The sequence below is a fragment of the Talaromyces atroroseus genome (assembly GCF_001907595.1).
Source record: "Talaromyces atroroseus strain IBT 11181 chromosome Unknown scaffold_11, whole genome shotgun sequence".
Classification (NCBI taxonomy): Eukaryota; Fungi; Ascomycota; class Eurotiomycetes; order Eurotiales; family Trichocomaceae; genus Talaromyces; species Talaromyces atroroseus.
In genome coordinates, this window is record NW_017971443.1 from 1140247 (window position 1) to 1153105 (window position 12859).

Consider the following 12859-nt stretch of genomic DNA (forward strand, 5'->3'; position numbering starts at 1 on the left):
CAAAGGCGAGAATCTCACCTTGGGAGCACTTGAGTGCATTGATTGCACTGGATTGACCTTATTTTCGCTACGAATGGTCCGAGCCGGGTTAGCCGAGCCGGAATCTTTCATGACATATATATAAAGGGTGGGCGGGATATCTATGGTCTTGAAGAAGAAATCATTCCCACTTTCCATCTATATCATACTTCACTCATCCAAAAATAAACACCTTTTATACAACCTTCAACAAACGCAATAACCCCCTACAAACATGGTCGCCACAGAGCCACATCTCTGCTTTCGATCGTTCGTCGAGGCTCTCAAGCAGGACAACGATTTGGTGGAGATCAACGAGCCCATTGACCCCAACCTCGAAGCAGCTGCCATCACCCGCCGTGTCTGCGAAACAGACGACAAGGCTCCTCTTTTCAATAACCTGATCGGTGCTCAGAATGGCCTATTCCGGATTCTTGGTGCTCCTGGATCGCTCCGAAAGGCCCGTAAGGATCGCTATGGCCGACTGGCGCGTCATCTCGCCTTGCCACCCACGGCATCGATGAAGGAGATTCTGGATAAGATGTTGTCTGCTAGTGAGATGGCTCCGATTCCACCGCAAATATTGTGTACTGGCCCTTGCAAGGAAAACATCCTTGAGGAAAGCCAGATCGACCTGACCAAACTCCCCGTTCCTATGATTCACCAAGCAGATGGGGGGAAGTATATTCAGACCTATGGAATGCATATTCTGCAGACTCCTGATGGCTCGTGGACCAATTGGTCTATTGCCCGAGCTATGGTCCATGACGAGAAACATCTCGTTGGTCTGGTTATCCAACCACAACATATCTGGCAGATTCACCAGATGTGGAAGAAAGAAGGCCGCGACGTGCCTTGGGCTCTGGCCTTTGGCGTGCCCCCTGCAGCCATTATGGCATCTAGCATGCCAATCCCTGATGGCGTTACCGAGGCTGGTTATGTCGGTGCCATGACTGGCACAGCCCTGGAACTCGTCAAGTGCGATACCAATAACCTGTACGTTCCTGCTACCTCCGAAATCGTTCTGGAGGGAACACTCTCCATCACCGAGACGGGACCCGAAGGACCCTTTGGAGAGATGCATGGTTATGTCTTCCCTGGCGATACCCACTTGTGGCCAAAGTATAAAGTCAACCGCATCACCTACCGCAATGACGCTATTCTACCAATGTCAGCGTGCGGCAGACTGACTGATGAGACTGTAAGTGTTCTTATCTGTCTATTCTTTTTTTTTTTTTTTAAAGGTGTTCTTTTGACTAACCTCTTCTTAGCATACCATGATTGGTTCCCTAGCTGCCGCCGAAATCCGCAAGGTCTGCCAGCAAAATGGTCTCCCTATTACCGATGCATTCGCTCCATTTGAGTCTCAGGTAACCTGGGTCGCTCTGAAGGTCGACACCGCGCGTCTCCGCGAGGCAAAGGCTACTCCTAAAGAATTCGCCAAGAAGGTTGGAGACGTGGTCTTCAATCACAAAGCCGGCTACACCATTCATCGTCTAGTTCTTGTCGGCGACGATATTGATGTCTACGACTTCAAAGATGTCATCTGGGCCTTTAGTACCCGCTGCCGCCCCAGTCTTGACGAGACCTTCTTTGAAGATGTGCGCGGATTCCCACTCATCCCGTACATGTCCCATGGCAATGGATCACCGACTACGGGTGGAAAGGTGGTCTCGGATGCACTCATGCCTTCGGAATATGCTACTGGCCGTGATTGGCAAGCTGCTGACTTTGAGAATTCGTACCCCGAGGAGGTTAAGCAGAAGGTCTTGAAGAATTGGACCAAATTGGGATTCCGAGAGGAGTAGTTTATTTTTCTTTCTTTCTGCAATTGGGCCACGACATAGCGAGAATTTAGGCTGCTTTCCCTTGATTGAACCTGTTGTCAAATTGTAAAGTCCATAGGAATCTTAGGAATGATTTATGAAGCTTCCCCATTATCGTATGTCTTGAATATTTCAGAATTCGTTTCGTAAGGTGTAGTTGGATATCTCTGCGGGCGAATGATTCTCCGAGACTCCGAATCCCACACGCTAACTCTATTTGTTATCTTGAAAGTCACGGCGTCTCTCCTTCTCTATCTTCGTCATCATGTTTTATTTTCAGGCGTGCTGCCGAGCGCAAACTGTCGAGTTAGAACGCTGATGACTGTAATGCCCAAGCGGAGATTGAAACCGCGAAGATTTGACAAGTCTAAGCCCGGCTCGGACCCTCGGCAGCATGAGCGACGTCAGCCGAGATGAGGCAGATCGCGTCCTTCGCCTGAAGAGCCGAGAGAGAGAAACGCACGCATGCTATCCCTGTCGCAAACGCAAAGTCAAATGTGATGGGAACCGCCCCTGCCGGACATGCCAGAAGCGGAAACATCCCCAAATTTGCACCTACAGCAGCGGCGCAGTGCATTCGGGGCGCAGGTCGGCCTCTCACCAGCCCGCCGCTCGCTCAATATCGCCCCAGGCTGTGAGCGATTATCATGTCAATGAACAGTCGACGACTCAACAGGATGATAGTTCAAAGAATTACGTCTACTCTGGAGACAATTCCCTGCTCTCACTCCTGCGTTCACGAGCACCGGATGCCAATGGCTCAATGGCCCGCGAAGTCAGCTCCGTTTTGGGTCTCCAGAACACTTTCAACAAGTATCCGTTTATGGACTCGAAGACTCCCCTAGAAAAATGGAAATCGCTGCTGCAGATTTTACCACAGCGAACAGAAGTTTTGAAGTACGTTGCATACGATCTTTCAGGATTCTTCTCCTATTTCGGCTGATCAAAGCGAGCCAGGTTCTTCCATTACTATCGGGTCACAGCATACCCATTCAACCCAATACTAGCGGACATAGACCGGTTTGAAGCTGATCTATGTACATACCTGAATGCCCATTCCGGGGGAGAATTACGAGACTCGGAGAAGATCACAGATCGATGGGCAACAGACAAGTCAGTTGGCCACATTAGCCTTTTACTGGCCACACTTGCCGCAGGAGCTCATTATTCCGATGTGGAGTACCTCCAAAGATTGGAGCTCACCACAGACTTTGGTATGGCTAGAGATTATTCCGAGCGGGGACAAGTTGGCTAAGAAAGTCTAGCTCGCAGATCATTCCATGCTCTTCGCCTAGCCAATTTCCTTTTCCGACCATCTTTGGATGTTATCCAGGCGCTCCTAATACTGGGGAATACACTGCAGAATATGGGTCAGTCAGACGCTGCGTGGGCATTACTTGGAACGACAGTTCGACTTGCTCAAACTATGGGACTGCACACTGAGCGAAGCACGGTTCAATGGCCTGACTATGTGCGAACAAAATCAAGAACGCTTTGGTAAGTAGAGCCTTTTATTCCGAGGGTTGTACTGACGCTAAAGGAATTCAATGTGGCAGGTCGACTATTGTTTGGCAAGATAGCCTCCTCTGTCTTTGCTACGATCGCCCGCCTATTGTTTCTGTCACAGGGTGGCCCCTTGATCGTACGTTCGCTGAACGACATGACTTGTCATTTGCAGAAACCATGCATCTTTTATGTCGCCTGGGCCTAGATATTATGCGTCCAGAGAATCTCGGCCTTGCTGAAGTGGACCAAGCTATTGAGGGGCTCCGAAGACTGGACGATATCTGCCAGCGCAGCCAGGGCTATCTACAGAATCGGGGGATCTGTATGACATTGCAACAGAATCTCCAACATCTGGCACTACGGATGCATACATCTTTTTGTGTATCTGTGCTTTGTCGACCAGCAATGAAACAGTCCCAGCTAGAGCTTCTCTACCCGCACGCCGATATACTTCGGACTCGCGCAAAAGGGAGCTTGATCGATGCATCCAAAGCTTTTCTCGAGTTTCAGGCTCTTAGTGTCGTTCCATTGCGGAGCTGGTCCATGGTCCACACGGTTTTAAGCTCCACGTTGCTGCTTTGCGTTTGGAAAGAGACGCGTCATGATCCTGAATGCCGCAGCCTGCAGCAGAGAGTCATCGATGTATTCTCGTCGTCAAATTCAACAGACGAAGGGGCAGCTTCCTCGGAGATTAATGACCAGTGGCTGTCTGCCCGCCACGTGCGAGCCCTGGTTACTCTACGAAGTACCTTGGATCGAGAAGAGGATAGGAATGTGGCTGAAGCCGAAAACCTGGCGGGAATGGATCTTGCTACTGTTCCGCCAGTTGGAGCCAGGTAAGCATTCATCACGCATTTTAATTAGTACCGATATTGATATCCTTAGCAATCCGGATGGTTACATGGATTTGATGAATTCACTCGAAATATCACCAGTGTCTTATTTGGACTCGATCATGAATGGTACGCTTTTACTCTTCCAACGCCAGACCGATGCTAACGCTCCCCGATAGTGCCTCTATTTGACTTTACGCAAGAGAGTGGATTCCTTTAGCAGCACACGCCCTCAGCAATTTCTAGTATCCACAGCTGCTCGGAGAGACTCCACATTAGTGGTTGGTGGCGGAAACCCCAGCTTCGTACATTCCTCGGAGCTTCGGTCTCGGGGGGCTCGGGGGGGCTCGGGGGGCTCGGTGATCCAACAACCGGGCCAATGCAAAGAAAGTATCTCGATGTTTTTCTCCTTTTCGTATAAACCATTGTTCCAAGCCGGTGAGGTCATTGAATCATTGCCACTGCTTCTTATTTAACGATCGACTTGCGCCTGGTTGCAAAGAAGCCACATTCAAGCCAATCTCATATTCCTGCAGAGTCAGATTATTGGTATTAAACTGACACATCATCAAGAACAACTACCAACACTCGACAGCTCCTGACTCATCCATGCTTTCTCTACTCTCCGGCACCAACACGCCTCAGTCCTCTCGTGCCTCTCCTCCCGAGTCCACAATGATCCTGAACAAGCCAGCACACCAACAACCATCCACACCCCGCCGGCGAAGAATCGTTGTGGCTATGACTGGCGCTACCGGCGCTATCCTAGGCATCAAGGTTCTTATTGCTCTCCGCCGCCTCAACGTGGAGACACACTTGGTAATGAGCAAATGGGCCGAAGCAACGATCAAGTACGAGACGGATTATCATCCATCAAACGTCAAGGCCCTTGCCGACCACGTCCACTCTATCAGTGACATGGCAGCGCCTATATCAAGTGGCTCTTTCAAGGCCGATGGAATGATTGTGGTTCCTTGCAGCATGAAGACCCTCGCTGCGATACACAGCGGGTTCTGTGACGACCTGATCTCCCGTACTGCCGACGTGATGCTCAAGGAGCGGCGTCGCCTTGTACTAGTAGCTCGCGAAACACCGCTGAGTGACATTCATCTGCGCAATATGCTGGAAGTATCGCGCAGCGGAGCGATTATCTTCCCGCCGGTGCCGGCGTACTATATCCGCGCTGCATCGGTGGATGAACTGCTCGACCAGAGCGTCGGGCGCATGCTGGACTTGTTTGATTTGGACACGGGGGACTTTGAACGATGGGAGGGATGGCAGACCGGGGAGCGATGAAGTTTGCATTAATCGGCGTTTATCATGCATCAACGGGCGTTTGGCTGGGAATCTTGAATTCACTCACTTATATTAATAGCCACTATCTGCATCTGAAATAGGCGGAAGTATATACAAATTGTTTATTCTTGACCAGAGCACTCTGTAGAGAGGAGCTCCTATCTTATGTAGTAGGACAATCTGACGGACGTTAATTTTAATATTTTAATTAATGTCACTTAGCCAATTTTCTAATTAAAATATCACGCTCCCATAAGAAATGAGCATAATCTTACTGTACTTATTGAATGGATAAAATTATGCAGGCCAAGCACAGCGAATGCAACTAGAGGCTGACAGCTCAGCCACGTTCGTCATATCGCTTCAACTTTTTCTTTTTCTCTTTTCTATATTAACCTGTCTGTCCGCCACCTCGCGCAGTTTGGCATCAAGCTACATAGGTAGATACTTAGTTACTCACGTCAACATGCCTCACCACAACCTCCACCATCTGAACTGGGTGCTGCCCGTTCGTATTGTGCAGGCAGTCTTTGCCATAATCATTCTCGGCCTCACAGCCTACGGTCAGTCTTTCTCCCTCTCTCTAGGAATTGGGAAAAAAAAAATGAAAGAAAGAAAGAAAGAAAGAAAGAAAAACTAAACCCGTACGGGAGTACAGCAATCAACGTCGAACTATCCTACTCCTGGTACTCCTCCGACACCGTCAACTTCGACCTCTTCAACTCCATCTGGACCCTCGTCGTAGCCCTGCCCTACCTATCTCTCGTGCCCATCTTCTTCGCCAGCCTATCTCACATCTACATTGTGCTGGCCGCAGAGATTGTGACGATGATTTTCTGGTTTGCGGGCTTTATTGCTCTTGGGGCCTTTTTGCCGCCGCCCAGGGCGTGTCATGGTGGTGTTTGTAGTTCGTTGCAGGCTGCTACGGTTTTTGCATCGTTTGAATGGTATGTTCACTCCTTCTCGAGCGCATATATATATATATATATATATCTGTATATGTAACTATAAGTATAGCATAGGCTAACATGAACAGGCTGCTGTTTGCCATTACCACCGGCTTCACTATCCGTCTTGCCTTGCAGTCGAGTAGTGGCTCGACTGGGGTGCATGCAAAGACCTCAGGTGTCCAGCCTGCTGCTAATGTGTAGTTAGCGAGGCTAGGATTTCCTCTTTTCTTCTCTTTTTCCCCGTCTTCGTCTGCCTTGACAATACCCCTTAGCGTCTCTTGTATACTCACTCATAATCAATGTCAAATTGTCTTTAGTTCAGCAGCCAGGCATGTTTACGTTGAGCTTCTTTGATTCAAATCTTACGATATTATGACGATACCTTGTTAGCCAATTGATTTCCTATTCTAAAAAAGATCTCAAGTTCAGATGAAAGCTATTTTACCAAGATCGGACAAGATAGGGCTAGGGTTAGTTAGGGCTACTGCAAGTTTAGTTGTCAAGATATTTACTAATTTCCTCACAGCCGACTCCGAGTTTTGTTTTTCAGATCGATAGATAGTTAGTTATTTTATGAGTTACTTGACGCGAATTAGCAAATACGACAAGTAATGCCTAGATAGCGGCGGTGTCAAGGATTCGACGAAACAATTCCCTCGCCCAAAAGCTTGCCAGCCACGGATTGTCATCGCCCACGTGTGCATTGACATGTTACTTACTTCGTATTTCTCTACTCCAGCATTTGCAGTTGAGGGATTTTTCTGGGCCCTTCATTTTGTTTTGTGAGTGAGGGATTTTCACATGGTTTGCTATCTACCTATCTGCAGCCAATGTCACGATGGGTACAAACCTTGCGAGAGCCGACTGGGAAAACATATATCAGAATGTCTCTGCTCTCAAGAACGATGGCGCAGATTCGTTCATTCATTCATTCTTCTAGCTATCGTGCCATTGAAGACTGAAAGTAATGGCGACCCCGAGCGAGGCGACCGAGCAGATCGATCAGCTTTATATGCCTTCTGCCGGCGGGGGCGTGTACTCAGCTAGAGACAACTTGTTCCGTCGCAGATCCACGGTCAAGGAGAGTGTGATTGATGTTGAAAATGCGTCGGAGGACGAGAAAGATGATGGTGTTGACGACGAGAGGGACTTCCGCAAGAAACAGGTACTATATACACATAGCCCCTTTCGATTCTTCTACGTTGAATACTAACAATGAATCTCTACACTCAGGTTTTCACCGGATGGCAGCTAGCATGGTAGGCCACAGTATAAACAGAACGAAGGCGATAGCATTTCTGATATAGGTCTACTATGCAGGCTTTCCTACCAATCCCTCGGCGTCATTTACGGTGACATCGGCACAAGTCCACTATACGTGTATTCGTCTACCTTTAGCAGTAGTCCCGGCCAGGAAGATGTGCTCGGAGCGCTCTCTCTCATCATATGGGCGTTAACTATCATGGTGACCGTCAAATATGCTCTTATCACATTGAATGCCGACGACGAAGGTGAAGGGGGTACATTTGCGTTGTACTCGCTTATTTCTCGATATGTAAGTTCAGTGTAGAAGATGAACAGGTTAGGGAAGGCATGCATAGTTTTTTTTTTTTTTTTTGGTCCTTTTCTAACTGATCTGTGAATAGGCGAATCTGATTCAACGTGACCCTCGACAGCGCAAGTTGGTTCGTATACAAAGATACCCGGACCAGGACATGCCGAAGCCCAATCTCTGGATTCGTTCTGGGATGGAGCGTAGTACGGTAGTGGGAGCAATCTTCAAGGTTGTAGGAGTTTTTGGCGTGGCGCTTCTACTCGCTGGTACGAATTTGAATTCTCAAGTACGTTTAGCTGCGATTCTTGCTGAATACAAGCCCATTCAGATGGCGTTCTTACCCCGGCCCAGTCGCTCCTTGGGGCAATCCAAGGGTGAGTTTCTCTCTCTCTCTCTCTGGCTTCTTCCTACAGCGAGACTTAACTTGAGTACAGTATTACCGTCGTGAATCCAAGCATCACCAGCTCTACAGTAGTTGGTGTCTCGTGCGCAATTATAGTCGTCGTCTTCGCTGTTCAGCCATTCGGAACTGGGAAATTGGCGAACTGCTTTGCACCCATTGTCATTCTCTGGTTGCTGTTTAATATGAGTTTTGGGATCTATGTAATATTATACAATACCCCTAACCCATCTGAAAAGATTATGCTCATATTCATATTCTTCTGTAGAACCTCGCCCGGTACGATGCATCAGTGTTCAAGGCCTTTTCTCCGTATTTTGCAGGCAACTTTCTCGTCCGGAATGGACACGATGGTTGGCTTCAATTGGGTGGGATCCTGCTTGCGTTTACTGGCGTTGAGACGCTATTTGCAGATCTTGGCGCTTTCTCTAAAAGGTATTTATTATCAAGTCTGCTATTTACTTGTCTGGACCTTGCAAGCTGATGATGAATAGGGCTGTTCAGATCTCCTGGCTGTGCTTTGTGTATCCTTGTTTGCTTCTCTCGGTACGTTGGAGTATACTCGTTTGCCTAGATACATTTCTTTATATTGATTAATCGATTCAATAGTATATTGGACAAGCTGCCCATATGATGGTTGACCCAAGTGTTTATGCTAACCCATTCTACTTGACCGTTCCTCCGGGCATGATCTGGCCGAGTTTGATTGTGGCAATCCTTGCCTGCATCGTGGCTAGCCAGGCTGTTATCACCGGCTCATTCCAGGTATCAAGCAGCATATTCTTGCATAATTAGACGTTCATACTGACATGTATCCAGCTGTTATCTCAAATCATGAAGCTCTCTTACTTCCCTCAAGTGAAAATCAAGCATACCTCCGAGAAATTTCACGGTCAAGTGTATATTCCGCTTGTAAACTGGATTATGATGATTGGAACAGTCATTGTGACTGCCGTTTATACCAATGTAAGAAAGATACCCAATCTCTATATCTGCCCGTAGACATGCCTCGAGTTCCATGAAGCTAACGACATAGACCACTGCTCTTGGAGAAGCGTATGGATCGTGCGTCATCCTTGTCTCCTTCCTCACCACCTGCATGGTCACGATAGTTGCGATTGTCATTTGGAGACTCCCCGTTTATCTCGTGTTCCCAATCTTCATTGTCTTCGCGCTGTGGGATGGCATGTTCCTGTCCGCAGCACTCAGCAAGGTCCCGCACGGTGCCTGGGTAACCCTCATGATCGCCGTAGCCCTAACTCTACTCTTCATGCTCTGGCGTTACGGCAAAGAACAGCAATGGGTCGCCGAAGAATCAGACAACGTCCCGCTGTCTCGAACGACTGCGTTGGACCAACAAGGCCAACTGTCTCTGCATCCGGACTTTAGCTCTTCCACTTCCATTTCCACAATTGTCCGCATCAGTGGTCTCGGAATCTTCTTTGACAAAGCCGGTCTGTCGAGCACCACGCCCCCGGTATTCCTCCATTTCTTGCAAAAGTTTGGCGCTGCTCCGGAGGTTTCTGTATTCTTCCACTTGAGGGCTCTCCCGGTGCCTACCGTGCCTCCCACCGAGAGATATACGATCACGCGCTGCTCCACTTATGAAACCGGAAAGACTGGCAAGCAGCAGGCTATTCCGAACACCTTCCGACTCATAGTGCGACATGGGTATACGGACCAAGTCATTGCGCCAGATCTCGGGGTCCTTGTGCTTGACTTGCTACGGGAATTCTTGGACAAGGAATTGTCATCATCTGCTGTGCGCAGTGACAAGGTGGAGGCAGATGCCGTGCAACGCGCGTTCAGGTCTCAGGTGATATACATTGTGGGCAGGGAGCACCTCAGAATCGCAACGGGAACTAGCATATTCAAGAAGATTGCGTTGATGCTGTTCCTGTATGGCCGCGAGGTGACCAGCAACAAAGTGCAGCATCTGGATGTGCAAGCCGATCGTGTCGTGGAGGTTGGGTTTGTGAAGGATATCTAGACCTCCATGGCCCATACTACATATAGTTACTACCATAGTTAGACAGACCGAGACTATTACCTAATTAGTAGCTGCAGATCCTCAGCATAAGCTCCAACTCAACAGTTCGTAATTATTGCATTTTGCAATGACTCATTCGATATGGTCACCATCTCTCTCTCTGTGTGGCTATTCGAGGCTCGCGGTCCACCATACAAATTTTTTCCATGGACGACTGCGGCGAGCCCGAACTGAGGCAAATTCCACGGTCGAGTGGGTACGGTACCGCCAATTTCTGCACAAATCATTTAATGTTGAGTAATAAATATTAAGAAAGGTATATAATTATATATTTTCTCGCGTCTGTACTCTGGTTTTGTTATTTCCCTTCAGAACAGTGCCATATTGATACATTGGCATATTGATTCTGCGTCGCTCTGTGTGCGGCCTACGAGGTATACGGGATGATGGACTCTGCACACAAAGTCGATCAGAATGAAAAAGTCGTCTTCTCCAGTGATGAGCCCGTCATGAGTCCTCAGCGGGAGGAGCAAAGATTTCCCGACATGAACGACGTCGAAAAACACGGTGCTGGCAGAGAGTCTCTGCCAGTGCCGGATCTGAAGCGGAAGCTCAAGAGTAGACATTTGCAGATGATTGCAATTGGTGTGTTTCCTTGTCTTCTCTCCCCCCTTCTAGCTGTCCAGTAACTCATGATGGCCCTGTATAGGCGGCACTATTGGAACCGGTTTGTTTATTGGTAGTGGAACTGCCATCGCAGAGTCTGGCCCTGCTGGCGCTCTCATCGCATACCTCTTCGTCGGAACAATTGTCTACTCCGTCATGACCTCGCTCGGAGAAATGGCGACCTACATCCCCATCGCCGGTGCCTTCACGTCGTATGCCGCACGATTCGTGGACCCGAGTCTGGGTTTTGCCATGGGCTGGATTTATTGGTTTTCATGGGCCATCACGTACGCCCTCGAGTTAACGGCGTCTGGCCTGATCATCCAATACTGGGACAAATCCATTTCCATCGGTATATTTATCGCCATCTTTTGGGTCTGCATTACTTGCCTCAATATGCTTCCCGTCGGCTTCTACGGAGAACTCGAGTTCTGGCTTTCTTCCATCAAGATCATTACCATTGTTGGATTCATGATTTTTGCCATCTGTATTGATGCCGGTGCAGGACAGCATGGTTATCTGGGATTCCACACTTGGGGAAACCCAGGCGCCTTTGCACCCTATCTGCTCGAATCCACGGGAGCGAAAGCCAAGTTTGTCGGGTTTTGGGCCGTGTTGATTCAAGCTGGATTCTCGTACCAGGGCACTGAATTGGTCGGAATTGCAGTCGGTGAATGTGAGAATCCGCGCAAGACCATGCCTGCGGCTATTCGAAAGACCTTTTATCGCATTTTGCTCTTTTTCGTGCTCACCATCTTCTTCATCGGGCTGTTGGTACCTTATACGAATAAGCAGCTGCTCTCGGGAAATACAGACGCCTCCGCATCGCCCTTTGTCATTGCAGCAAATCTCGCTGGAGTCAAAGTCTTGCCCGGCATCATCAACGGGGTCTTGCTGACCGTGGTTCTCTCTGCTGCCAACTCCAACGTATACAGCGGAAGCCGTATCCTCATCGGTCTGGCGCAGGAAGGCTTCGCGCCCCGGATCCTCAAGAAAACATCGCACAAGGGCGTGCCATACTACGGGGTTGCCGTCACCTCGGCTATCGGCCTGCTGGGTTTCTTGAACCTGTCCAACAACGGCAGCACCGTGTTCAACTGGTTCGTCAACATATCCAGCGTTGCCGGATTCATCAGCTGGTCGTCGCTGAACGGATGTCACATTGCCTTTATGCGTGCGCTGGCAGCGCGCAACATCTCGCGCGACTTGCTCCCCTACAAAGCCATGTGGCAGCCGTACTTTGCTTGGTACGGGCTGTTTTTCAACGTGCTCATTATCCTCACGCAGGGATTCACGGCGTGGATCCCGACGTTTAGCGTGTCCGACTTCTTTATCTCGTATGTTAGTCTGATTCTGTTTGTGGTGCTGTACATTGGGCACAAGGTTTTCTATCGCACGCGGTTTGTGCGGCCGATAGACGCAGACCTGGACACTGGGCGCACTGAGCCGGACAACGGTGTGTACGAGGCGCAGGAGTCGACGTCGTTCTGGCGCAAGGTCTTTTGACGTGGCAAGTCTGTTGTATCGTCTATGTAGGCTGTAGTGAGGTTATCTTATCTTGTACAGTAGTTGTTGGTATGAAACGATATGAACATGAATAAACTTATGAATGCATTATGAAACGGCGCTATTCCGCGTGCGGCAACAGCCGAGGCTGGCGTTCGGCCCCGGACTCGGCGTGGCGCCTGCTTAGGGCCTGAGGCACATGCAACGATCCTGGAGTAAGCACGGGGAAGGTGCCACCTTCTGTTTGTCCGCGGCTATCCCTGGACTTTCCTTTCTTTCTTTCTGCTTTTCTTCTTTTCTCTCTTCTCGCCGT

At 49.0% G+C, this 12859-nt stretch overlaps 4 protein-coding genes across 4 annotated transcripts; all 4 read left to right on the forward strand.

Annotated features, from left to right (window-relative positions):
- Positions 1-253: 253 nt before the first annotated feature.
- Positions 254-5479, forward strand: UA08_07681 (hypothetical protein; the record flags this gene model as incomplete). The annotated part of the gene is made up of 9 exons (XM_020262601.1): positions 254-1219; positions 1290-1822; positions 2211-2741; positions 2802-3058; positions 3110-3341; positions 3401-3486; positions 3523-4186; positions 4236-4312; positions 4779-5479. 9 exons carry the CDS (start codon positions 254-256, stop codon positions 5477-5479), a joined length of 4047 nt encoding a protein of 1348 aa, XP_020117341.1.
- Positions 5480-5945: 466 nt separating this feature from the next.
- UA08_07682 (hypothetical protein) lies at positions 5946-6630 on the forward strand (the record flags this gene model as incomplete). Its single annotated transcript, XM_020262602.1, has 3 exons — positions 5946-6042; positions 6138-6426; positions 6516-6630. The coding sequence occupies 3 exons, from the start codon at positions 5946-5948 to the stop codon at positions 6628-6630; spliced, it is 501 nt and encodes a 166-aa protein (XP_020117340.1).
- Positions 6631-7396: 766 nt separating this feature from the next.
- UA08_07683 (hypothetical protein) lies at positions 7397-10374 on the forward strand (the record flags this gene model as incomplete). The annotated part of the gene is made up of 11 exons (XM_020262604.1): positions 7397-7594; positions 7663-7688; positions 7750-7984; positions 8076-8250; positions 8313-8358; positions 8419-8587; positions 8653-8819; positions 8879-8930; positions 8994-9149; positions 9204-9350; positions 9421-10374. The coding sequence occupies 11 exons, from the start codon at positions 7397-7399 to the stop codon at positions 10372-10374; spliced, it is 2325 nt and encodes a 774-aa protein (XP_020117339.1).
- Positions 10375-10820: 446 nt separating this feature from the next.
- UA08_07684 (hypothetical protein) lies at positions 10821-12546 on the forward strand (the record flags this gene model as incomplete). The annotated part of the gene is made up of 2 exons (XM_020262605.1): positions 10821-11019; positions 11084-12546. The coding sequence occupies 2 exons, from the start codon at positions 10821-10823 to the stop codon at positions 12544-12546; spliced, it is 1662 nt and encodes a 553-aa protein (XP_020117338.1).
- Positions 12547-12859: the final 313 nt, after the last annotated feature.